At 35.1% G+C, this 27,312-nt stretch overlaps 4 protein-coding genes across 9 annotated transcripts in view; 2 read left to right on the forward strand and 2 right to left on the reverse strand.

Annotated features, from left to right (window-relative positions):
* Positions 1-27,312, forward strand: part of LOC135212932 (protein Star-like) — a 48,385-nt gene that overhangs the window by 7,244 nt on the left and 13,829 nt on the right. The window lies entirely within an intron of this gene.
* Positions 1,612-6,987, forward strand: LOC135213260 (protein Star-like). The gene is made up of 7 exons (XM_064247239.1): positions 1,612-1,996; positions 2,400-2,464; positions 2,693-2,848; positions 3,071-3,276; positions 4,833-4,977; positions 5,212-5,470; positions 6,807-6,987. Exons 1-6 carry the CDS (start codon positions 1,897-1,899, stop codon positions 5,407-5,409), a joined length of 870 nt encoding a protein of 289 aa, XP_064103309.1. The 5' UTR covers positions 1,612-1,896; the 3' UTR covers positions 5,410-5,470; positions 6,807-6,987.
* Positions 7,192-27,312, reverse strand: part of LOC135212931 (uncharacterized) — a 98,955-nt gene continuing 78,834 nt past the window's right edge. Inside the window, exons 8-10 of the mRNA XM_064246671.1 lie at positions 12,631-12,856; positions 10,007-10,187; positions 7,192-7,751 (exon numbers count right to left, since the gene is read on the reverse strand). Of these exons, the coding sequence (XP_064102741.1) occupies positions 7,639-7,751; positions 10,007-10,187; positions 12,631-12,856 (520 nt within the window). The 3' untranslated portion in view covers positions 7,192-7,638. The remainder of the gene's footprint in view (positions 7,752-10,006; positions 10,188-12,630; positions 12,857-27,312) is intronic.
* LOC135212933 (uncharacterized) lies at positions 15,165-16,042 on the reverse strand. Its single transcript, XM_064246679.1, has one exon. The coding sequence runs from the start codon at positions 16,012-16,014 to the stop codon at positions 15,223-15,225; it is 792 nt and encodes a 263-aa protein (XP_064102749.1). The 5' UTR covers positions 16,015-16,042; the 3' UTR covers positions 15,165-15,222.

Raw genomic sequence — 27,312 nt, forward strand, 5'->3', positions numbered from 1 at the left:
AGAAAATTTAGTCAAAATTAGGTCTGTCTGTTTACTTAGCATTACTATTTGGGATTACGTAGTTTACTTTAATTTTACTTTAACCGAGTCGAAAGTTAATTGAATTCTGGGACCAAACTGACTGCCCTGGGAATTTATGGCCTTGTTTAATTTATTCATAGTCCAATTGATTATTGCCTTTACCTAAATTACTCTTACTTGAATTTAACTAGCCTACTTAAACTTACAAAGCAATTATTAATCCTTTGGATTTTCTGGCACAAGTCTGAAAATACGTTATGCGCACGGAAGAATTGTGTGCTTAACAGCCCGTTTTATACAATTTACTATATTACTAGAGAACACTCAGTGGAAGGAATTACCCCCGCGTAATTTTGTAGAGTATATTCCTTCAATCTGCCCACCGAGTGGAACAAATTTCCCACAGAAGACATGTCTTCTGACACGATCCAATACGATCAACTCCGATGACGGTCCGATCTACAAAGATGGAGAGGTTGGAACCCGGCGGTTTTAACTTAAGCAATTTGGAATATAAAGCAAGCATTCCATTATTGCGTTTCACAGATTAATAGTATGATAGCCTAGGGGTTTTGGTCTTCTAGCCTACCGATTATGCGTAGGCTAGCTTATTATGGAAGATGCTTTGAAGAAGTCAGACAGCTTTCACAGAGGCAAGGGGATGTTGGTGTTTCAAAATGATACTGTTAAGATTAAGGAACTCAGCAGTGACTTTTAAACAGGGTTTTGAGGAAGGTACTAGCTGGAGGTAAAAGAACGCTGACCGCTGACCATTTTGTGGACAGCAGTTTTAACAAATACATCACCAGGAAGGGCATATTAAGATAGGCTACTCAAGGACTTAACCGGTTGAAACGAATGAGGAAGCAGGGGTCCGACTGTCTGACTTTTCAAGTGTTCGTTCAGATATAGCCTACTATACAGTATAATTCCTTGAACACAGAGTCATTTCTAAAAGGATAGCCATGGATGAAATAAAGCTGATGGAAATCCATGGTGCATCACAACCAAAAGGTCAAGACAAGTGAAATCATTCCTGGGACCGACAGGCCACTACAGGAATTTTGTGAACAACTACGGAGATCCTACGGCACCTTGGACCAACCTATAGAAGAAGGAACAACTTAACATAGTTTAGTGGAAGGAACCCCAACAGAAGGCATTTGATGGAGTATCAAACTTTAGAATATATAGTGATACTACGATTAGCAGACTTCAACAAGATTTTCTCAAAAGTTGTGTTATCAGGTTTGCCAAGTTGACCTAAAGACAGACAATTCAAGCATTTGTAGACTAACCCATATCCTGTTGGCATGTCAAATTTGATCTTGGTCAATTGGCTGTTATGTCTGGAAGCAATCGTATATTTAGCTGCCCTTGGGAGAACCAGGCAGAAGGTAAGGCAAGTCTCATATCCAGTCTTCAGACAGTTAGAAGACTAAAGTTGCTTCCAGTTTAACAGAATTTTAGTGTTTCACTTCAAGAGAGGAACTGTTTTGATGGACCACTTTACACAATTACAATCAGCCAGAAGTCATTGCTATCTATATGTTATTATTAAGTGCTGCAAATAAACATTGTAATTTTATTTGTATGTTTGTATAAAGCCATTCACCAATGCCCTTGATAAACCATACTTTACACCATTGTGTTACACAAGCTTAATTTGGAATGCAGTATAGTAGTGTGTGTGGAATGTGTTGCAATTATCAGTTCTTAGTTTTGAGCCTGAAGACAGACAGTTCAAGCTTTTGTAGAATAACACATACCCTGTTGGCATGTTGAATTCGATTTAAGTCCTAGTTATTGCAGGAGCTAAAGCGGACTCTGCTATGAACTGCTTTTCATATAATTTTGTTTTCACTTTACAGAGAGATGCACATACTGGGGCTTCGTAGGAATGTCATCTTCTTGTTAGTCATGAGTATCCTGTTGAATTTCTATTTTGTATCAAAAAATGCCACAATAAAAGCAGGTGAGTCATAACCACAACTATTTTTGTTATATACATGAAAGATATACATAGTTAACTTTGCCATCACCCACCGTAGCATTGCACTTGACTTTACTATTACATTAGGCGCTTGACAAAGATAACTGGACTTGTAAGACACAAGAACCAGAATGCTTGATCATGAAATTAACTAGGATGGTTTTGAATGCCCATAGACCTTATAACTTTACATTTAAAGTAGTACTATATTATGAACGTGCCAATAGGTGAATTTTTTTTATTTGTAATAATGACAAATTTTTTTCTCTCAAAATTCCAATGCCCATGCACTCATTGTTTTGCCTTTGATTAATTTGATTTTATTCTTATTTCTTTGATTAGTTAGCCATGCTGCTTGACTCACCTCTGCTAAAATTTGTTTCAGATGGGAATTCTATCAAAGATACTGACACTCTGCACGACTGCTTTATTCCAGAATATCACTTAGAGGTTAAGTTATTTGCTCCATAATTTTCCCACTAACCATTATCATTTAAGATTGTGTTAAAGTAAATACTTACTTAAAAGTGTTGTATCTGCGTAAAAATTGAAAATTCTTGATATTACAAAGTAGAAAGGGAAACTACTGTAAATATTTGAAGTTTTTACTGAGGAAATTAGCATGGGCATGCACACTCAAGGCAGCTGCTGTAAATGATTTGATTGTTTTAATTGTAGGGAGCAGCTCAGGATGACCCTAGACTTATAGGCTATATTCGCAGAGAACTACTGGAACCACCTTCACCACATCCGTATAACATTTATCATCCTGAGATGGTTCATTATTCACAGTACAACCAGTCGGAGTTTGCTAACAAAACTCTTAATGGAATGGTGAGTAAATTTTCTTTCCCTTCCTCTTGAATAAAATACTAGTGTAATTTTTATCGCGACTTTGCAATGGCTTATTTTTTGTTATCGCGACTTTGCAATTGCTTATTTTTTGTATTTTCTAAATTAAGAATCTTTGCAGTTTGCAGGTGAAAGTGCTACCTCATTAAAACTATTTACATAATAAATGTACATGGTGATATAATTCCATTAACTTTAATGCAGGAAGATGGATTTTACATTGAAGCTGGTGCATCAGAAGGTGAATTTTTAAGCAACACCTTATTCTTTGAGAGAAGACTTGGATGGAGGGGATTGCTGATAGAACCACTGCCAGAAATTTACAAGTTGCTTCAGAGGAAAAACAGGAAGGCCTATATTATCAATACTGCTCTTTCAACTACCCCTCATGCTTCTTATGTTACTTTTGAGTGAGTATTTCTTCACAAGTAAATAGTCCTGCTAATGGCTGCAGTATTTATAGTAAAATATTCCTTACAACTGTTCACCTACACAAACTAACCCTTTATTCAACACAGTGTCTGTTAAGGAATGGACTGGGCAGCTTTTTGACTTAGCTTGTATTACGGAAGTTGCTGATTTGCTGATCAGTAACATGAATGTTACTAAGACCGGTCAAGTTTAGTCATTGTAGGTACACACTGTTAATCTAACATATTAATTCAGTTTTTATGCAAGCCTGTCATGAAATTGACCAGTTTTCAATAAAAGGTAATCACATAACTTTATTCAAGTTTAAATTCAAACTTGTATAGAAATATCTATGAGGGAACAGAATCCAGTGAATAAATATTATTATATTTATTATTGTATTAACCCCTTTTCCTTTTGTGTAGTTTTTTCAATTACTTTTCTCATTCTCACGGACTCCTGTTTTCATTTTTGTAAATACGGGTATTCTGTTCTGTTCATAAGTGACTATTTTTTCACCTGCTTTCTTTGACTCATTTTATTTATCCTGTTGGTCCTGAAGCATTTCCATTTTTATTTTCCTAAAGGTTCTCTTAATCTCTTGAAATTTCCTATTACCCTCTACATACTGGTCTTTTGTCAACATAATGCTTTAGCATTATGAACTACGTAACACATTTGTGGCAGCTTTAGGAGCAAGCAGCCATGATGGTATAAGGGTAGCTCAGTATAACAGCAAATTGTTACTACAGTATAGTTGCGATTTTTGAACAAAGTTAGGGTGTTTTGACTCTTAAAATTAAAACATACCTACCACATGCAGGGACTTTCAGATTTTTGTTAGGCATGCAGATTTGTTATGCTGTTAGTCTGAAAAGTATATTCTTATCCACTGTACATATTCTATTCATTCTTATGCCGCAAAAGGAAATTTTTTTGTTTTTAACTTTTTTAAACCAATTTTTTAACATTTCATAACATATAAATCTTGATTTACATTGAAAACATCTGACTCATGAACCTCACAAGTTTGATAGACCAGCAGCATGAAGAGAAGCCAGTTTAGCCAGTGAGTAGATTTGCCCCTGCCAGCCCAGTGTTAACATTGCCTAGTAATTTTTTTATGATATCTTGTAGCATATGCAGTGCAATGCTAGAATTATTATTGGTTGTTATATGGTGCACTTAAAGTGCTATGACAAATAGGCTTGTGATCTTGGATTATTGTATGCACAGTTAGAGTTTTCATAAAACACAAAACATTATCCAAAAATCTTCTCAATTTCCAAGTGAGAAGATTCTTTGTCATTTAAAACTAGGGTTAATTTGCCCTACTTTGTCTTTAGTGGTGATATAAAAGGCACTTATATTCTGTGTATGTATGGCAGATTCTGTATATGTATGGCAGCTGTTCAGAAAGTTTGTAAAAAAAAAAGATTGCTGTAATGAAAAGAAAGGAGATGGACCTCCAAAGTAACTTGCCTTTGCTTCTGACTTTAGTTTTTTCTTATGCTAAGTCTATCAGTATTGAGCACTAAAACTTTCCACTTTGCAGGCCTGCAGTTGGCTTGGGAACAAGTAGCCACCTGAGTGACAAAGGCATCATTTTAAAGGGCATTCCCCTGTACTCTATTCTTCGAGCCTTGAATGTCGAAGTTGTTGACTTCATGTCTTTGGATATTGAGTCGTTTGAGGTTAAAGTTAGTATTTGTGTCAGTGCAGTGAATTACTCAACCATGAAAATAAAGGCCAAGATACTAAATGTCACAAGTACAGAATAGCAGTGTAGATATTATATAAGATTTTGAAAGTGAAATGCTTTGCCAAAATTATAATTAATGAAGTCTTAAGTTTCACACTGTTAGGCAATGACTCATAAGTGCTAAACTTAACTCTAAATTGTAATATGTTATAGTGTCTTATTTTTCTTACAGATACTAAAGACGATTCCCTGGGACAAAGTGACCTTTCGGTTAATGTGTATCGAAGTTTCTCACATCCCGGAAGGGATTGATTATTTAACAGAATATCTTACGGACAAGGGATACAAATTTCTGGGCTTAGGATCTGCTGATGCCTGGTATGGTTGGCCTGATTTGCTCCCAAGAAACACGTTCCTAGCACCAACATGAATAGTTCTAATCGACAAGAAAAAACATTAAGTCTGGTACAAGAAGACTTCATTCATTTAACGTAAGTAAAACTCATCAATAATACATGTACGTTGATCAAAACATTAGCTATGATTCATGGTGTACAGTTTTCTTTTCACTAGTTTTGTAGAATGCAGTAAAGATTTGAGTGTGAATTATTAGTGTCATGGTCTTAGAAACTCACAAATACTTCGGTGTCAAGCAGTCTATTATCAGGTGAGGTTACAACTAAATGGGCATTCAGAAAACTAAAGGCAGTGACAAGTTATTTTTAAATAAATCAAGTTTTTATAACCAATTTTCAACATATTCGTCAATCACTTGATGAGTGCCACCTCCGTCCTTAATTTTTGTTGTTTCACATTCTTTGTATGCAAAGTGACAAAAGCTAATACTAATTCCTGCCGATAGTTCCATGCACACAAATGCTGTTCGTCTTTCTATAAGTAGTATAGATTTCATTTGACACCTGTCAAAACATCCACAGCCATATTTCTGTGCATCCTGCGTTGACCTTGTCAATTTTCACTTGCCTTTCTGTTCCACTCTTCCAACCCTGAAACATTTCAAAAACCTCTTCCTCTTATGCCGTTGCTAATGCTACAAAATTTGCATACAGTAGCTCCCAATGTCTTTTCTCTTCTGCACTCTCTAACATCCTTCACTAATGTGACAAACAGAATGTAGGTTTGGGTCCTTAATGAACACCAGTTCTTTTCTGAAACTTTTAATATGCCTGTCACTGCATTTATTCTAGATCTTGTGCTGAGATAACTATCCTAATCATCCTTTCAGTAGTACCTTGTCAACTTTACATCTCACTGTTTCTTACATCACTTTCTCCAATGTCACAGTATACTCCAGCAATCTTGCTGTGTAATTTTCACATTGAAGTTTTACCCAAGTATTTATTTGCAAAAATAACATGTTTTCACTACTAGCCAATGAAATATGTAATGGTGTGAATCATTACTGTTCATCGCAGGCTGTTATTAGAAATTATACGTGCCCCAAGACATGCCTTTAGAATTAAGTTTTTTTTTATTTTTATCATGAAAATAAAGTATGGAATACAAAAAGAATATCAATAAATATTTTATTTAACATATGCAGTTTGTAATTTTAGGACGGAACTAATTACAGAAATAACTTATCACAGCAACTGCAAACAAATGACTTATAAATTACAGCCACTTGATATTTTGCTTTGTTTTTTGTAACATGAAATTGTACTGAACTTACCAGATTGTGCACATAAAAGGTTAATTGAATTTACAAGTTATGATTTAGAAACATTTTCGTTGTATTGTGCATGACATTTACAATAACCTTTATTTGAATTATCCAGTAATTAACATGAACAATATTCTTTTCAGTGCACAACATTGAGAAGGTTAGTACAAGAAAAATGACTAGAACATTTCAGATTATTCACAGTAAGTAGAGAAAGTGAAAAGTTTACAGAATTATAAATATTCGGTTCTATTTTCATTTTAAGTACATACATGTCTAATTTCATGTTTTGTCAAGTACAAAATGCGCTTTTGTCCAAAGTAGTAATAGGGCCAGTGTTTTATGAAAAATCAACTAAGTTTAAAGGAATTTTTTCTGTCAAGGCAAAGGACTGAATAGTTTCATGATAGTTGTGTACAAAATGACCCAACTAGTTTGCGTATACCGTAATTCGCAACAATTTACATGTTACCATTATAGGAATAGATTGGACGGATCGTTGCAACGTTTACAGAAAACTGAAAAAACTAAACCTGTTAAAAGCCAACACTTGATGTAATGAGTACAGATTGTCGTAACTAGCATTGGCATTTTCATCTTTAAAAAAGTTTCATTTCTTGCTTTTACATATTGGAGCTATATGTGATATCAAAAAGATATATTTTAGTTCATAAACTTTTTTTTTTATTTCACAAGCTCATTAACAACTATTCACATACATGAACAAACTATAGATACAGCTTCACAGTTTACCACAAAAGAGAAATGGATGGTGGTCACTCGAGGTTTACAAAATTGTTAACAAAATTAAGTTTAATATTTTCAGTTAAATATTATTTAACCTTTTCAAGTGTCCAAAAGGAAAGCTTGTCAAGTGATGGACAGAAGACCAATGAAATATTTCAAAATTAAATAATTCTTTACTCCAGAGGTATCAAGTTTTAACGGTTTGGCTTCACCTCCTATCTACTGCGTCTATAGTATAGGATCCATTCCATTCCACTCAATCGTTGCCCCATGCCACTTAGTGCGGATGCATAGCTCTAATGGGGGTACTACATTTGTGTCAGCTTCTACTTTCTCCAAATCTGGAAAATAAAAGTCTTTGTTACTATGTACTAAACATTTGTTGATCCAAGATCTTTATTAGGAATAGTGTACAAAATAATAAACTTTAAAAATTTAAACTTTTTGAAAAGTTCACTTTTCCTCAGTTATGGTATTTGACAGATGCCACAGTATTCAGTTCAAAGATTCTCTAATCCACTGTGAAGTTTCTTTCAGAACTCCATTGGTTTGAGGGATGCGTGGCCAGACTTTTTGGATGTGGATAAACCTTGTTTCTAAGGGCGAGAGGAAGCCAGTTTTCTCCAAACCCAGACCAGCAGCCCAACCTCAACTCTCACAGTCCATTCCGAGCCACATCCTGGAAAGGAGAATTAAGAGGCTGGCATTCCTCCTCCTCCTCAGCTGCCATAAGCAGGGGGACTCCCATCACTTCACTGGGGCAATGTAGCAGAGACACGAAGCAGAGCCCTTGGTAGTTTCAATCCTTCAGGCCAGCTACTGTATTTCCTTGAAGGACCCAAAAGGTGACTCCACCCAACACAGTTGCACCAAACAGTGCTGCTAATGACCGAGATTGTTCATATGGTAGCCCACCAGGAAGGTCTTAATAGCATGCCCAGATGCTTCATCTACTGCTTGGGAATGAGAATGGACTTGAACCAGTTGATCTTGTGTCCATGATGGAGACCAAAAACCAGCAGGACAATCCCTGTCACCTTGGAGGAACCCAGAAATAAACATTGTCCAAGTACTGAAGAACAACAACTACCCTTCAAATATGCCCAAGCTAAGATTTACAGGTAACATCCAAGCCAAGTTAACACCTGAGAAAAGGTCACTAGTCCAAAGCACAGGCCCTTGAGTAGGGTAGAAAGGGTACTTGAAGGTATACATCTGCAGGTCTTATCACAAAAGCCTTGCCTTAACCTCTCTAATGGCATCTCGCACTATATGCAGTTTCCATAATGCAACAAATAATTGTTTAACGTAGAGGTCAATAGCAGCTTTCCAAACCTCAGTTGCCTTCTCTGAGGAAAAGGTAGCTGTAAAACCTGGGGATAACAAACTAAGCTTCAATAGCTCTTTCTTCATCATTGTTTCTATCTTCACCAAAACCTGAGATTTCCTGGAGAAAAAGTTTGAGACAGTATTGATGTCAGAGCTGGGTAGAATGAACATTCTTGAAGGAAGCCTGTATCTATCTCATGAATGATATGACCCAAAGGTCCATTCCCTGTTGCTGTTACTTTGGCGTAACAGGCAACATCCTACTAGCGACTGGTGGAGGATGGGAGTCACCACTCAACAATCCCACCCTTTTACCTTGTCCCCTCCTGTATTGGCCAGAGAATGGGGGGCACAAAAGAACTGAGAAGGCTCCCCTTTTTTTTAAGAAGAGAAAGGCAATTAAAGCCTCCTTTTTGGGCTTTTGAAGTGCAGGCTGTTTAGGACATCACACATCAAGGTTTCACTAAATGTGAAACTTCAGCATCAGGTGTCTTCACCCTTTGCACGGAAGGGTCTGAACAACACAGCATGGTTGAAGGTGGGGTCCCAGGAATCCTGGAGATAGGTATAGAGGCAACCCCAAAAACCAACTGTTTTCAAGCAAGGCACTACTTTCATGGCAAAACTGCTAGAGAAAAAAAAAAAAAAAAAAACAAGGATGTGCATTTATCTGTCCCAAAGAAAACCACCAGACACTAAGAAGCAAAAATAAATGCATACAAAGGAGGTGAAAGGGAAATAATGATAGCAAGCTACTTATCAAGTGAATTGACAAGATTCTTTGACTATTCCATCTTATGCTGAAGGATTTAAATGGCAACAATTGTATACCCATTGAAACAGTATTTTAAAAGTTATAAGCCAGTGATCTCTGACTAGCTCTCTAATTAGCATAATCTCATTACCTCCAACTGTGCTTCCTGTTATGCATCCAAATATGCTACTGTCTGTGCTTTTGTTATTTATCTAGATTTATTACATTTATTACAACAGTGTATCAAAGAATTAACTGAAAACTGATTACTCTTATAGAAACAGAATTGCACTGGCATTTCATTATCTTCACTAACGCTAACATCTGACACACAAGTTCAAGAACGAGTATTCGTTCTGCCACAAGATGTTATTGATGCTGTATGACTGTAATGTTACTCTGAAGAGTTGAAAAACCTTATTGATGGAAGACCTTAAAAACTGACAAGAACTTTCATAATGTCTACTGTATTTGTTAGCACAAAAAATGAGCAGAACCAAGAAATTTTCTTACCTAGAGTAAGACGAATTTCATCTTCTTGTAGTGCTAAACCATCATAATAGTATAAGTCAAAACTGGCAATGGAGGGCATGTCAGAAGTTACAAGTGTATCCCGACTGAAGATGACACTGAAGTGGCTTTCACAACATATAACCCAGACTGGATACAGGGGACTCTTCAGATACGAGCCAACCTGTCAAAATAAAATACAGAATAAATAGGCATTTTGATTTATGAATAAAACTTGGCAAGATATGAGCCAACATGTTGAAATAAAATTTATGGGCAATTTGATTAATGAATAAATTGGCAAAAATATAGGTTTAGGGGGTTAAAAGACAAATAATTTGTCATTTACATGACAGACTATTGAAGATTAACATAAGATAGAAATCACTGCTGAACAGACCAAAATTTAGTGATGCATGTCATGTATATGATCTATTGATCCAATTGTACATTATTTCATGTGTATGTACCACCACCTTCAGTTTCTTTACTGTTTTGCATACCATATATGTTACATATTTACAACAAATATATTTACAATCTCCAAAGATTCTGGTTACTTCGTCTAAAAGTATAAACACACCTTAAGAAACAAAATTCTGAATTTTACAGGTAGTACCCTGATATTTACTTTATCCTCATGTAAAATCTATCACAGTAATTCAAAATAAGCATTAATTTTAGCTCACAAAGCTTTCCTAGGAATGTGTGAATGTTTCTAACTTACACAATAGTGTATATGTATGCTTAACTGTAATATTTTTTTACTTGTTTGTATTCTTTGCCTATCAACTTTTCCCACTAATTCTTGCTACTTTTCCAGGTTTTGTGGAATGAATGTTGTGCTCTCCATTTCACCAAAGGCAAAAACCATTGGCTTTGATTCATCATTGCAGCCCAAGAAAAAGTAATGAGAAATAAAAAGTAATGAGAAATAATGGCCTTGGAAGAATACACTCTCTCCATAAAGGTTTGGTTCATAAGTCCTTATGGAAAAAGGATAGCATTATTGGGATTATTCTTGAAAGTCTAGCTTTTCATGTTATCTATGTTAATGGTTTAAGTAGCTGACTGTAGTGAAAAGGGAGTTGGGGAATTTCATTTTGATAAGTTTGTGATTATTAAAAGTAGACCATAACATCCTTAAAGGTAGACAACTTTATTCATTGTGTTATTTTATGAAATGGGAATCCTAATGTGTTTGCCTATGATAAATATAACTTTAAAATTGCCATATTAAACTGGAAGACATTAAATTATTGAGTGAAATCTAATTGAAAGTGGAAATTGTTTCATTATTTGTTTTACTTGGAACTGTAAAGGTTATAGGTTAGTTTTAAGTACATGTATGTGTATGGTTGTGGTGTATGCAATTGTAAATGTGTATATTTGTAAATAAAAATGAATGATTTAAAGTATGAGGTGTATTTATATTCTTGCCCCAAGAGAATGTGTATATAAAAAGGAATGATTTGAAGTATGAGGTGTACTATTTATATTCTTGCCCCAAGAGAATGTATAAATAAAAGGAAGGAATTATTTAAAGTATGGTGTATTTATATTCTTGTCCCAGAGAATGTATAAATAGGAATGACTTGAAGTATGAGGTGAATTTATATTCTGCCCCAAGAGAATGTATAAATAAAAAGGAATTATTTAAAGTATGGTGTATTTATATTCTTGTCCCAAGAGAATGTATAAATAAAAAGGAATGACTTGAAGTATGAGGTGAATTTATATTCTTGCCCCAAGAGAATGTATAAATAAAAAGGAATTATTTAAAGTATGGTGTATTTATATTCTTGTCCCAAGAGAATGTATAAATAAAAAGGAATGATTTGAAGTATGAGGTGTATTTATATTCTTGCCCCAAGAGAATGTATAAATAAAAAGGAATTATTTAAAGTATGGTGTATTTATATTCTTGTCCCAAGAGAAAGTATAAATAAAAAGGAATGACAAAGTAGGAGGTGAATTTATATTCCTGCCCCAAGAGAATGTATAAATAAAAAGGAATTATTTAAAGTATGGTGTATTTATATTCTTGTCCCAAGAGAATGTATAAATAAAAAGGAATGATTTGAAGTATGAGGTGTATTTATATTCTTGCCCCAAGAGAATGTATAAATAAAAAGGGAATTATTTAAGTATGGTGTATTCATATTCTTGTCCCAAGAGAATGTATAAATAAAAAGGAATGATTTGAAGTATGAGGTGTATTTATATTCTTGTCCCAAGAGAATGTAAAACCACCACAGCACAACTATAAAAAAAATCAAGATTTACCGAACGCATTCGAGGCATAATTGAAAGCTTCATTATTATAACATTTGAACTTGATGACAGGGGAAAAGTGGAAGATTACAAGACTTAACTAATACATTTTTATACCAACCTAATTGCATGATTAAAATAAAAATAACAGTTTATGCTTGAATGTGGAGAAGACAATATTTCCATAACAATTTTCTTGACTGAGAAATGCTTTGAATGAAATCAAAGTGATCTTGACATGCACTGCATAAAGTTTATAGTATTGTTCTTTGGAATTTTTGTGGTAAATACCAAGAAGTGAATAAACTTGAAAAACATACGAAAAAGGTAAATAATAAATTTCTCCTCCTCACCTTATAGCAATCATAATGTTCAAACAATGAGAGAAATCCAATCTCAGATCTGTGCTGAATTCCGTGTAGAACAACCCTCTCTTCTGGATCACTCCCTAAAATTTGTTCTCCATTGAATGTGTTGGTGGTTGCATGTCCAGTAATTAGAAGGTTGACTATTTCTTGCGAAGAGTACCCATGAACATTTACCAGATGGCCACCCCCGGCATCCATATCTGTTTTGACACTGACAATGGTAAATAACTATTGTAAAGTTAAATTTGTTTAAACATTAACTCAAACCAGTGAAAGGAGGTAGCATCACCCATCCACTTAATAGAAAACGTTTGGAGGTCTAACCTTTCTGATAAGCAACGTGTATTAAAAGTAACACTGACCATTATATTATCGTCTGCACTTGAATATTTTCTACATAACTTAATAGTTTACAGCAACTCCACATGATTCCTAACCTAAACCAACCTGCACTTGACACTAGACATTTAATTTAACATCCAAAATGGTAGCATGAGAAAGAATAATCATATAGTAAAAACTGTAAGTACAGAAGTCTGCTAGGTTAAGATGTTACAATGACCTAACATAACATGATTCAGCAGCAACAAATGCAGAATTCTCAGAGTAAAGTTCAAATTATGAGACAACAGTAATTTTTTCTGTAAACACCAGTTCTTTACAGTAAATTCCAGTGTGTGTGTGTGTATGTTACTTGCTGCGTCTTATTTGTGCTGAATTTATGTTTAACAACACAAAAACGTTTCCTGTGCCCATGCTGCTTAACCATAAAGCTACTATTCCACTGGAAATATAATGGTGAAAGATTGCTTCCGTAAACATTCTTGAAGCTTGAGATGGACTACAGTATTGTGACACAATCATTCTCAATAAATCACATTAGGCAGGTATACAGTACATATGTAATTTTCTGTTTTAGTTTTCTTCATATTCCATATAACATATAAATTTATCAAAAAGGCAGTAAACATGCTTACCTACTGAACAGCCCATTATAGATGTATGTATTAGCACTATACGGGTTTATAGGGTGTCTACGTTCATTTTTAAAAGGCTCACTAGACTTGGGCTCTTTTTCGACTTTTGTGTCTTGGTACCAACACATGACAGCCAGGTATTACTGTACATACTTTCTAAAATGCTCATGCAGCAGAGCATTACCAATGAAATTAATTTATCCAAGAGTCTTAACTCTCTGGTTAACTTTAATAAGAGCAGTAGTATATCAATCTATAATTACTGCAACAAAATTTATACACATATTTCTCAAAACATATGTTCTTATTACATGTCAAGATGAAAAACCTTTGTCCTAAATGTGGTCTATGATACACATAAAACAATTAGTTGTCCTATGAAAAGAAGTATTTTATCAAATAACCATGAACTTAGCAAAAAAATTCATAATTGCCTATCAGCATGATAGTGTTTAAAAATCAAAATTAAAAAACTAAATTTCAAAGTAAAAGAAGAGACCATAATATACTACTATAAACAGTTGAACAACTCACTTTTCAACTCCACGACTAACAAGGCAAGGCCGACAGGAGCAGGACAACACATCCCAGCACTACTTTCATTGGTGAAAGCAGGGAGTGATTGGTACAGCATCATACAACTGGTGCTGTTCAACATACTCGTGGATGGTGAGGGTTTCCGTTAAACCGTCACGGCTATATCTGCCAACACCCTCCTCGGTAAAGTGAGGGAATGATCCAGGACTGCGGAACAAGACTTGACTTAATCACAAGAAGGAAACACGAGGAAAAAATTTAAATATTTACCAAATAAGGTAAAGTGACAACATTCAGTCTTAAAAATACTAAATGCACATATTAACACTAGTATAGTTCAATACCGTAACAACACTGCTGTTTGAGTACTAAATGCACCTATTTAGTAAAAGTATACAGTAACTGTAAGTTGTAACAGCACAGTATCATTTGAAAAACATGCAAAAGAGTTATGACTAGAACTAACTTAAATTTCATATAAATTTCTATTACTGTGAGTGTAATAAAATTATTTACCAAAATAAATATAACACAAGGCTTTGATTCCTTATTGGATGGGGGTGCAAACCTTAATCATTTACTAAATAAGATGTTACAGTAACATCTTTCAGTACCTACAATGTCCCACAAGTTATTTTTTGTTATACTATGTATACTGTACTTACAGTGCAAGTATAGCTTTCTGATCTTGTCCAGCCTTCCACAGTATTTCCGTTATTGAAGTCGCCAAGGCCCATGACCATTCACGTTGCGATGGCCGTAAGGGACTGATGGGACTCGTATTGGGGGATATGGCACTTCCAAATATCAAATTTTTCATCATATAAGCCTGAACACAAGCTAGAACGCCACATGGACCACCCTGTGGAATAAAAATGTTTTCAAAACATGCTCCAGACAAATCTTATGCAATAACGTTTAATTTAACCAAGTAATATTTCAGAATAAATACTGCACTTATCCTAAATCTTTACCTCTTTGAATAAGCCCATATGAGAGATTAGAATTTGGATTCTGTTTGAAGTTTTGTATCTTCCATTCATTTGGCAATGACTGAGCAGGACTACCCATCAACAGTGTTTTTCAAATCACTCGCTTCCTCAAAAGTTATTGGCCTTCCTGGTGATTCGTTTATATGTTTTGGCCCCAATACCAGACCTGCAACCTTATTATCAAGCTCATCAATGTCTTTCAACACCATTTCTCCCTCATCATCACTTAGCTGATTTTTTGAAGTGCGATGGGATCGTTTCCTGCGTGGCTTTTGACTGGATTTGTTGACCTCTTTGGCGTTGTCAAGTTTACCATCTTCACTTGATTTTTTACCCTTTCTCTCTTTTTGTTTTTTCGTTTGCTGGTGCCACCTGCATTGTTCCATGTAAGCATTAGGATCCATGAAACCCTGAAGATTCAAGATTTGGATGTCTTCATGAGAATTGGGGATAAACTTTTGAGGAATTCTGGTTTTCCGCTCTAAACTACCTTCCTCACTTTCATCTTTGAACACTATATATTCATCTGGAGAGCTGTTGGCAGCACTCATCCGCGAGCTACTGGCCGAGTCAAAGTTCCCGTAGAGTCCATCTCTGAGGCTTAGTTTTGAACCCCTGAGACTTTGCCTCCTCATGGATTGTGCCATAATATCCCCTTGCCTTTCTGAATCTGTGAAATAGTCTCCAGGGGCCCTGTAATTCACCCCCTGCAACCCATCCAGTATGTTCCGTCTTCTTGTCAAACTTCCAAGTACATCTCTGTCCTCCAGTCCTCCCCTAGAAGGAGGTGGAAATATTCCAGTTTCATCCTCTTCTGGAATTTCATGGTTGCCATGGATTGATTCGCTTCGGAGCCTTGACATCTGTAATCTGCGGGTCGCACTTCTTGAATTTGAAATCCTCCTGCCAAACAATACAAGTTAGTTACTACTTACTGAAGCCTAAATTCACTTGAGCCATAAAAAATTTACATAAATCTACGGGCAATTTTAAGAAATTAAGAAAACTGGATCAGTGGGATATAACTGGCTGAAATTTCCTTTTCCAAGCACTATACAGTACTATTAAATAAGCCCATGAAGATAAAAAAATGCCTAATCTAATAAAAACAGGTATTAAAACTTTTTTAAATGAGCACATTTATAGAAGATATCTAAGCAAATCTCCTTATAGTGTACAATGAAAAAACTTCCATAATCTACCTCTTTACTCATAACAGGTGCCATCATTCCTCGCACACTTCTGGGCACCTCGAAGCTGAATCCCCCCTTTGTGCTGCCATTGTGGCTATGTCAATGTTTTTTCAGCATCCATGTCAAAAACACTGCTTTGCTTTTTTCTTCCCTGCATACCAAAAGGTACAGAGCCATTGTGAATGCTGCCATTCGTTTGAGTATGACCATTCAAAAGTCCTCCAGACATGCCATTGGGAATGTGGCCATTTGCATGTGCCCTGAGGGAGTTTGCAGGCCATTTTTCATCTGACAAAAAAAAAAAAATTGGTTATGCATTTCTGAAATTTAAAAAGCCTTCAAAAGAAGCATACTGCATAAAAGCATGAAAGGTACATTCTGCAAATGATTAATAATCCAGTTATGACAATTTTCAGTGGAGGATATACTGACAAGCATTATAGTATTATGAGATCTGAAAGAGGAACAATAATTATTTCACGTTACTAAGGCTGTTTTCATTGTCTAGTGGGCTTGAGATATGTCTGATGCCAGGCCCTCTCTAGGTATGGTCATGCCTTCAGCTACACATACACTGAATAACTCCACATCGCTGCCATTAACGTGCGGACGGAAGCTATCCAACGAGTCGAATATAGAACCTCCATTGAAGCTCGGCACCTGGGGGCTTATTTTCATCACAGGTGGGACTTGACGACCCCTTGTCTCCCCCGACGCCCCCGCCATCTCCGAGCAGTTCTCCATTCTTCGAGAGCCAAAAGGACGTGACGGGGTGAAAGAAAAACGGCGCTGCCTCTCCCGGATTTCTTGGGTGCTGGGGCGGATAGGGTGTCGACCCCTAGACGGGAGGGTCTCCCAGACACCGGTTCCTCTGTAAAGGGAAAAGTTAAGAATTAGAGGAAATATGTTGATTGGTTTGTTTGTTTGTATGGTGTTTTTGTTTTTACGTTGCATGGAAAACCAGTGCTTATTCAGCAACGGGACCAACGGCTTTACGTGACTTCCAAACCACATCAGGAGTGACTTCCATTACCAGATATACACATCTCTCACACCTCAATGGAATGCCCGAGAATCGAACTCGCAGTCACCGAGGTTGCAGGCAAAAGGCCACACCGATCCACGCCACGGCGGTGCTTAAAAATATGTTGATAATGAAAGGACTATGGGTTTAAGTCTGAGAAGGATAGAAAAGCTCTGTTTATAGTGTTAAAACTGAAGAGGGTCTGCCTATGATCTAGGCGACTTTGAGGTGAGTGTTTAAATAATGATAATGAGATGGATATTTACGTGCATTATAAACTGTTTAAATGCACTTCATTTTGACTGATCATTCTTTCAGTGCTTCATCTCTCTCTACGTGAATCCAAGTGATTTTCAGTATTATGGAACCCTCGTCTTGGTTATACTAATAGTTCATGCTGTGTTAAGTACTAGGCCTAACTGCTGACTTAACAAAAATAACACTCAAAACAGCAACAACATTAATGGTAATCATTGTAATCACTCTACTATGAATCTAATCTATAGAGTAGTAACAAGGATAGAATTAAAACAAACATTCGAGCATTCTTTTGACTAGGGCATCACCAAAAACTCCCGTGTCCTTGAGAATATTCTTATGCAGTATAATAAACTTGTCATTTTACCATGTAATGTTCCAGGAAAAGTTTGTGCAGCTAATAAATAATGCATTTAGAAATCAAGCACATTGGAACACGCATATGAACTCTCACTTAAAACATATATGGCACGAAAGAATTGAAGACACTAAAAGGGAATAGTTTCACACGTCAAAACACGACCTCAAATTATTACGTATCACATCGGAAGCATACAACACAACGAGAACAATGATTAGATTAATGAAATTACATTAAACGCTGCCAAGACACACGAGAACCATCCCATCCGTACAGTGGTTGTAAGGAGACTGACTGACGTTGACACTTGACAGTTGACAGTCCGGAACTATTTGAAGCAGAAATACGCAGTGACTACGAAAAGTTGAAACTAGCCATTGGTAATCGTGACACTTTTATTTATTTATTATTTATTTATTTATAGAGATTCTAAAGATTCAAGTCAATTCCTTCACACAACTCTTTCCAAAAATCGTGATGCCTTGACGTCTTATAAAGGTATTGCATTTTTTTTTTTTTGAGTGATTTCTAATGAAGTCTTCAAATATGTCAGCATTGAAGATGCGACTCGGGAGTGTGGCTTATAGCGAATATAAGTATGTGTATCTATATATATTGGTATATATATATATATATATATATATATATATATATATATATATATATATATATATATATGAGTCATATCACATTACCGTGATTCATATACCTACTATACACATTAAGCTACAAATTCCTTTAATATCCAATTCGCTCTACCTCGAATTAATATATTTTCATATATGTAAACATATCAATTCCAAGGTAGAGCGAATTAGATATTAAAGGACATTTGTAGATGAATGCATATATTATATATATATACATATATATACATAATTAATATATATATATAATATATATATATATATATATATATATATACACGTATATATATATATGTGTATGTGTGTGTGTGTGTACAATTTTAGCTCAGTTTTAGCGAACGAGCCTATCGATTGACGTGACCTTGAACGCGGTTCCTATCTTGTTCCTCCGGAACGTGGAGAGGAGAGAGAGAGATTATTTATAAACGGTTCCACCCGATGTAAATTCAGTTGCCTCGTCACACTCTCCCAAATATAAACTGACGGTATATACGTTTCGACTGATTACAGATCAGTCGCTTTTGATACATTTTATATCATTTTTTTTCCAATCTTCAGTTGTAACCCACACAGTCGAGGCATATCAAGGTACTGAGGTCACTACGCAGACAACAGAGAGAGAGAGAGAGAGAGAGAGTTATATACCTCCCTTTCTTGGCGTGATTGTCACCTATAATGCACTAATCTCTGCCCCGTGGTTGATGAAAAAAAAAAAAAAAGGCCAACCACACGTATGGCAACGCTTCGTTCACCCATCAATCATCGACTTCTGTTCAGTAGTATCACCTGTTTTTTTATTATTTTTTTAAAATTTAATTTTATATTATAGGTTTCGTTAACTTATTCACATATCTACATAAAAAAACTTCCAATTTACATATATTTTTTTCCGTATTTTAATTTTTCATTGATGCGACTGTAAATATTGCAGCCGTTTTTTGTGACAAATTAGAATCATTCTTTGTTTTGATTCTATTTCTTTAAGGCATTAATTTGAAATAGCTTAAGTGATATTATTTTCTGAATCCCCTTATTCTCAGCTCAGTTCCTAGTCGGGGTCGCCGTTTCGAGAGGTAGTCAATATCATATAGGGATGGTTAGTTACATTACAATACTTCTTGATAAACTACTGAAATTTTATAATAATAATAATAATAATATCAAATAATAATAATAATAATAATATAAGTCAAAGAAACTTCGAATAGCGCAGCAAATACCTGGCAATTACAATGCACTCATACATCGACCTGGAAAGTAATGTTATTGATTGCACTAAATGCAGGGTAGGGTGTGATTCATTTTTGCACCGCGCGTTGCAACAATGCGATGCAATAAAGGCGTACTTGGTTCTAAGTCGAAGGAACTAAACGGTTACTTTTCAGAAAGGAAAAGTGTTCAAGAATATTCTTTTTTAACTTATAAGTAAATTTAGATCTGTACCTTGAATAGGTTTTATATCAAGATGTATATTCTACGGTGTATATATAGTACTATATATATATATATATATATATATATATATATATATATATATATACATCGAGCTACAATGTCCTTTAATATCTAATTCGCTCTACTTCGGAATTATTATATTTTCATATATGCTTAACCGAAGGGAAATTTTTTTTCTCGATAGTAGATTTGCCTGGTCCCTGGGTTCGTAAATATATTATCGAGAAAAAAAATTCCCCTTCGGTTAAGCATATATGAAAATATATTAATTCCGAGGTAAAGCGAATTTAGATATTAAAAAGACATTTGTAGCTCGATGTATGGAATTATGAATCAACGTAATGTGATATGACTTTATATATATATATATATATATATATATATATATATATATATATATATATATATATATATATATATATATACTATATATCTATATATAGTCATATCAGTCAGTATCACTCAATGTTATATATATATTATATATATATATATATATATATCTATATATATATATATGTATATTACTATATATATATATATAGTATATTATATATATATATATATATATATACATATATAACTTGAGTGACAACTATATATATAACTATATTATATATAACCCGAGAAAACAACTAGGCTTTAACTGAACAACAAAGGAAAAACATTAAGTTATCGGTTGTTTTAATGAATTTTTTTTTTATCCTCAATTTGGCTTTTTCAAATAACTCTGTTCAGAATAAATATGTATATATATATATAATATATATCTATATATATATATATATATATATATATATAATATATATATTGTATATATATATATATATATATATATATATATATATATATATATATATATATATATTTATATACATATAGTTAGTAAAAAATGCTTTTTTTTTTTTTTTTAAAACTTAATCATAAAAGAATAAAACTGTAAAAATAAAAGTACAACTAAGAATAACGCCCACAATTATAAAGCAAAGTATTTCTAAAGAATGAAGTATTTAGAAAATTCATGTTGAGGTTCACCATCCAACTGACCTTTGTTCTCAAAAAAAAAAAAAATCAAGGGCCACGCCCTTGAGATCCACCAAGACCTATTTTAGAAAACAACAAAGCGAAGCGATAATTTCTACGCACTCTCTCTCTCTCTCTCTCTCTCTCTCTCTCTCTCTCTCTCTCTCTCCTCTCTCTCATTCTTTTCAGAAAGTCTTGGTATAATAAGCATAAATGGAGGAGTCATTCCAGCGAGGAAATCTGTCATGATTTTCTTGTCGTTTACTTCACCTAATGGACTGTAAAGGTCACTTCTTGCGCAACGACTTGTAATTCCGAGAAGAGATTATATACGTACAGCGGTCAGGGCATAATAAACAACATGGAAATAATAATGCCAGTTCGAAAAAGGTGGGGGATATTCCTGCAGGTGAACCGAATACGGAGAAAATAAAAATATTGGAAAAATCTCTCTGTTGCCAACAATAATATAAAAACACAGAAGACAAGTATTCATTTTAATTGCTGTGTTGTACGCGATAAACCCCATCAATAGAAAGTACGGGTGTCAGTAGCCCCCATCAATAGTAAGTATAGGTCAGAAGCCCCCTTTAATAGAAAGCACGGGTGGAAGAAGCACCCATCAATAGAAAGTACAGTTGTCAGAAGCCCATCAATAGAAAGTATGGGTGTCAGAAACCCCATCAATAGAAAGTACGGGTGTCAGAAGCCCCCATCAATAGAAAGTACGGGTGTAAGAAGCACCATCAATAGAAAGTATGGGTGTCAGAAGCCCCCATCAATAGAAAGTACGGGTGTCAGAAGTCCCATCAATAGTAAGTACAGGTGTCAGAGAAAGTGCATGGTAACTGGCCATACAGGAACGTAATTTCCCTGAAATGTAACCGAGTACCGATACCTTTCCCTGAAAAAAGCAGGACGCCATATCTTAAAAACTAACCATACAAATTTCTTGAAGTTAATCTCATTGTGTTTCCCACAACCAAATTACTCATTACTAACCTAACCTAACATTGTGGCGTGGCTAAAATAAACCGGGGCTGGTGCAATACGAGCGTTATGTGTAAGAAAATTTGAATGTGAGGAGAGGTATATATAATAAAAAGATGCATCAGTGATGATATCAACAAGAAATTTAGATGGCACTGTCCTAATTGCTTTTGGCAGGGCGGGTTTAATGGAGAATGAAGGTATTATTATTGAGGGATTTAAGTAGCTCTGACCTAACTGATTTCGTCAGAACGCATTTAACGGAGAATGAAGGTAAAGAAAAGTATAATGCGATTATTGCATTCAGGAATAAACCGAAGGTGTAAGATACAGAGTTACCTTTGCGGATTAACTTAAGGATAAGAACTTGTTATAATAAAGCCAAAGGCTTCACATATAAAAAAAGAGAGGAGAAGTGAGGTTGCTAAAGACACTTAGAAAAAGTATTCCTGATGTTAAGTAGAAGTTTACCTCTACTGGCACTGTTAAATCTGCTGAATGCACTTGAGACGAAGCTGCCATTAGGATGCATCACATGGCAGAAGATGCTGTAAGAGAAAAGATTGGCGAACTGAAAACCTAAAAGTGATGACTTGTCAAGTTTAGAGAGAGGCGCCCCAAGTCGACCTGGTTCCTATCTGGAGTCGAAACTACGACATGAGGGAACTTTTATAATTTATTCGAGAAACCATCTGCAAGTGGGACTGCCCACGCCACTCCAGTGACGTTAGAGTAGACACAAATACTGATCACTTGTACAAATATCAACGTCTTGAACGCTGTCGTTCGAAATTAACCACTGGAAATCTGCGTTGCTGAATGGAAAGGCTCTTGGTGATGATATTCTATTCATTTTGTGCACAATTCGAGTTAACAGGTGACTGTGTTGAGAGTCGTATCAGCGAGAAGTCTTCTAAGTTAAAAACAGTACTCTTTTTGTCAGTGTTGCGACACTATATAGCTCATACAAGGAATATGACATAAGCAGAGATGGAATTCGATAAAAAAAAAAAAGTTACCCAAACTGGTAACGCCAGAAAATAACCAGTTTATTCAGCCCTGACCCATTTCATCGCTGGAGCAGCATTCAACCAACGATTTTAATCCAATTGAAGTCATTTCTCACCTGTGTGTATTTAATGTAAGAAGTCCTCTCGATACAGACTTATTATGTTACAACCCAAATACAGAAGAGATCAGGGGCTGAAGTAATGTCAGCAAATATATATATAATTATTGATTTACTACGTTAATATTATTCATGGACACCTGAATTTCATAAAATGGTTTTGGACTGCACTAAAAAAAAGCCTGTGAATATATATATATATAATAATATATATAATAATCTATATATATATATATATATATATATATAATATATATACATGATATAATGTGGTATATATAAAAAGATATACACATTTAATGAAAACTGAACAAATTAAAAAAACACACACACACACCATCTGCCAGAGTAACTAGACGAAACAGCACAAACGACACCGAGGCACTGAACACCCACCACCGATATCTTCTAGACGCCGAGCCCAAGGAAAGCTCTCTCGCGCGCGGCCCCTCCCCCTCACTAATTTATGCCTCTATGCTTGCACGCCCTTGAAAGAAGTTCCACCGTGCTCTTGAGAGCGCGCGCGAAACGCCGGTGGTGAGACATCGAAAACCAGTGATTTATTGGGTAGGAGGTCTTAGGTGACTACAGTATGCCTGACAGATCTTCGATGTTTTTTACTTTGGTTAAAGTAAAGTGCTCTTAGGCGGTTCTTGGAGAGAGAGAGATAGAGAGAGAGGAGTAGAGGAGAAGGCGAGAGAGAGATAGAGATAATACAAAAAGAGTTAAATAACTGTTCCAGGTAAAACTTGATGTAAACAAATCTAAAAAAATAATTGACAGCCATATAAAGTGACTAATTTGTTTTAAAAAATATACGTAATACTTTCTTTTCATTACTTGAATACAAATATTATATACGTATATATATATATATTATATATATATATATATATATATTATATATATATATATATATATATATATATATATATACCACTCACCCAGTAAATATCTTACTACCTATACCAAATACGGTCGATTCTCCATCATATATAAAGATTTTAGTTTTTACTGCAACTTTGTTAAAACCGCTAATAATACCAGTCCATTTTCTCAGAATGGGACTTTTGTAACTTTGAAGGAAGTCTTTCTTTTTTTTTACATCCCTTCTACTAACAAAAGTAATAACTGTTCATAAAAACACTACCAAGCAAAAGAAACATTATATAACTTTTTTTCTCACTCCTTCATAGTCTCAATTCAAAGGTGAAGTCCATCGCTAGCAATTGATTAACAATAATATGACGTCATCAGCAGAAACTATTGCGCCAGTTTTGTCTGTCCGCTCTCATATCTTCAAAACCACTGAGGCTAGAGGGCTGCAAATTGGCGTGTTGTTCATCCACCCTCCAATCATCAAACATACCAAATTGCAGCCCTCTAGCCCATAGAGCGTAAATCACTGGAGTGGCGATCTCCCTGCCTAACGTGTGACTTCGAGCGGCCATATTGAAAGGTCTCGGTCCAGCTCATGGTAAAATACTTTATTACTTTTATTATTTTTATTACTACTATTACTTTTAACTGTTTACTATTATTATATTACTATTATTATTAATATTAATATTATCTTTACTACTTGTATACTATGATATTATTATTATTATATTACTGGATCCAGTTTCACAGAGAAAAATTACCTTACAAAAACAGGTTGACCTGTTTTTGTAAGGTAATTGTGGTCTAGACTTAAGCATCTGCTGTTGGATCTAAGCAGTGTCTTGCATAAATGGTTCCTGTAAATTACAGGACTTTCTTAGCATACAGTCACTAAGCACTAACTAAACAGTAATGTATAATCACTAAACACTAACATTCACAATACACTTTCACTCACTAAACACACAGTTACTATACACTCACAATGCGCACACTTACTACACATTCACTAAACACTTACACTTAACATACACTCACCCAATAACTAAACACTCACTGGATAGTCAACAATCACTAAGCACAATACAGTAAACGCTCACTAAACATTCACACAAAAAACTGAGCATTCACTATATACTCACTATACCTCAAATACAGTAAACATTCACTAAACACTCACTTAATCCTAAACATTCATTAAACACTAAACAATCACTAAGCTTTCACTAAGCACTGACTATACGCTAAACATCCACTTAGTACTCTCTGTACACTAAACATTCAATATATATTCACTAAGCACTCACTATAAACTAAACCCTAAACACTCACTAAACACTAAATGCTCACTAAATGCTAAATGCTCATTAAACCCCTAAACACTCATTAAACAGTGAATGAACATCCACTCATCACTCACTGAACACAAAATAAACACTTACACACTAAACGTTTACTAAACACTAACAATCATAAGACATTTACTAAACACTCACTAAACATTTACTGAATACTTACTAAACATTCACTAAACACAAACATTCACAAAACCCTAAACACCCACTGAATGCTTACTCACTATACATTCGTTAAACATTAACATTCACAAAACATTTTCACTAAACTCTAAACACTAACTAAACATGTATTCACTAAACACTAACATGCACTAAACCTTCAGTAAACCCTAAACACCCACTAAACACTTGGCACACTCAACATTCACTAAACTCTTAACATTTGCTAAACATTCACTGAATACTTATGCACTAAACAGTTGTTTAACACTAACATTCACATAACATTTTCACTCTAAACACTCACTAAACATTCACTGAATACTTACTCTAACATGCACTAAACATTCATTGGTTACTTACACACTAAACATTCACGAAACATTCATTAAAACCCTAAATACTAACTAAACATTCACTGAATACTTGCATAAAAAAGATTCAATAACATTCACAAAACACTAAACATTCTGTAAACATTCACTAAACCATAAAATAAACATTTACTCAAACATTCAATAAACACTTACTCACTAGACCCTAAAAATTTGCTAAACACTTACTCCTTAAACATAAAAAAAAAAAAATTCACAACTGCGCTAATCACTATTCAATTTGTGGGTTAGCAGACCTTTAAAAATGACCGCAAGGCTTTGGGCGCCGCCCTGGTGGAAGACCACCAAACTACGTAGTATTGGTATAGAGATCGCAACTCCCTCTATGCTTTAGCCTCAGTAGCTTTTGTTTTGTTTAATGTTAAGTTCAGCCACAATCATGCGCCTGGCTACGATATAGGCCAGGCCACCACCGGGCCGTGTTTGAAGTTTCACGGGCGGCGGCTCATCAGCATTATACCAAGACCACCGGAAGATAGATCTATTTACGGTGGCCTTGATTTACGCCGTAGAGAAAACTCGACTGCGCCGAAGAAACTTCGTTCTTGGTAAACGAATGATACAACGATTTTGAGAGAAATCAGCTGATCGATCTTCGAGTAGTACAACTTCTCAATTCGGACACATGGCGTCATCATTCATCTGTGACCCCGCCCCCAAGCCACGCCCTTTCGTACAGAATTAAAAAAAATATTCCATATAGTTACTCAATTGTTATAGATGCATATTAAGTTTATAGAACAGAAGTCAAAAGCCAAGCGCTGGGACCTATGGGGTTATTCAGAGCTGAAACTGTAATTGGCACTCAAAAGGTTTGAAAGGTGTAACAGGAGGAAAACCTCAAAGCAGCTGCAATATGAATCAATTGAAAAGGATCTTCAACCTCTTGGCATCTTATGTCAATGAAGTTTCAACTATCAAATGTAGAGACTTAACTCATAAGTAAAACTTTCCTTGCAATGACTTAGATTGAAGTAAGGCACATATTCCTAGCTTCTTATATTTCACCTACGACATGTTGCAAATGGCTTTGCCAGGAAAGTTGCCAAGAAAGGCAAGATCCAACTTTCCTCATTTATTCTGTGACATGTCGTAATGCTTCTCAGTTCCAGAGGCATTACTCCTCACTGGAACAATCAGTCTCCCAGAGGATGTAGTGGGACTAGAGCCTCAAAAATCCAAGCGAAGACGCGACCCTTTACTACCCTAAACAAGGCCTCAATCAACTCCTGCCGTTACACGAATGCAAATGTGTGTGTGTGCGTGTATATGTGTGTGTGTATGTGT

The sequence above is a fragment of the Macrobrachium nipponense genome, chromosome 42, assembly GCF_015104395.2.
Source record: "Macrobrachium nipponense isolate FS-2020 chromosome 42, ASM1510439v2, whole genome shotgun sequence".
In the NCBI taxonomy this organism is placed as follows: Eukaryota; Metazoa; Arthropoda; class Malacostraca; order Decapoda; family Palaemonidae; genus Macrobrachium; species Macrobrachium nipponense.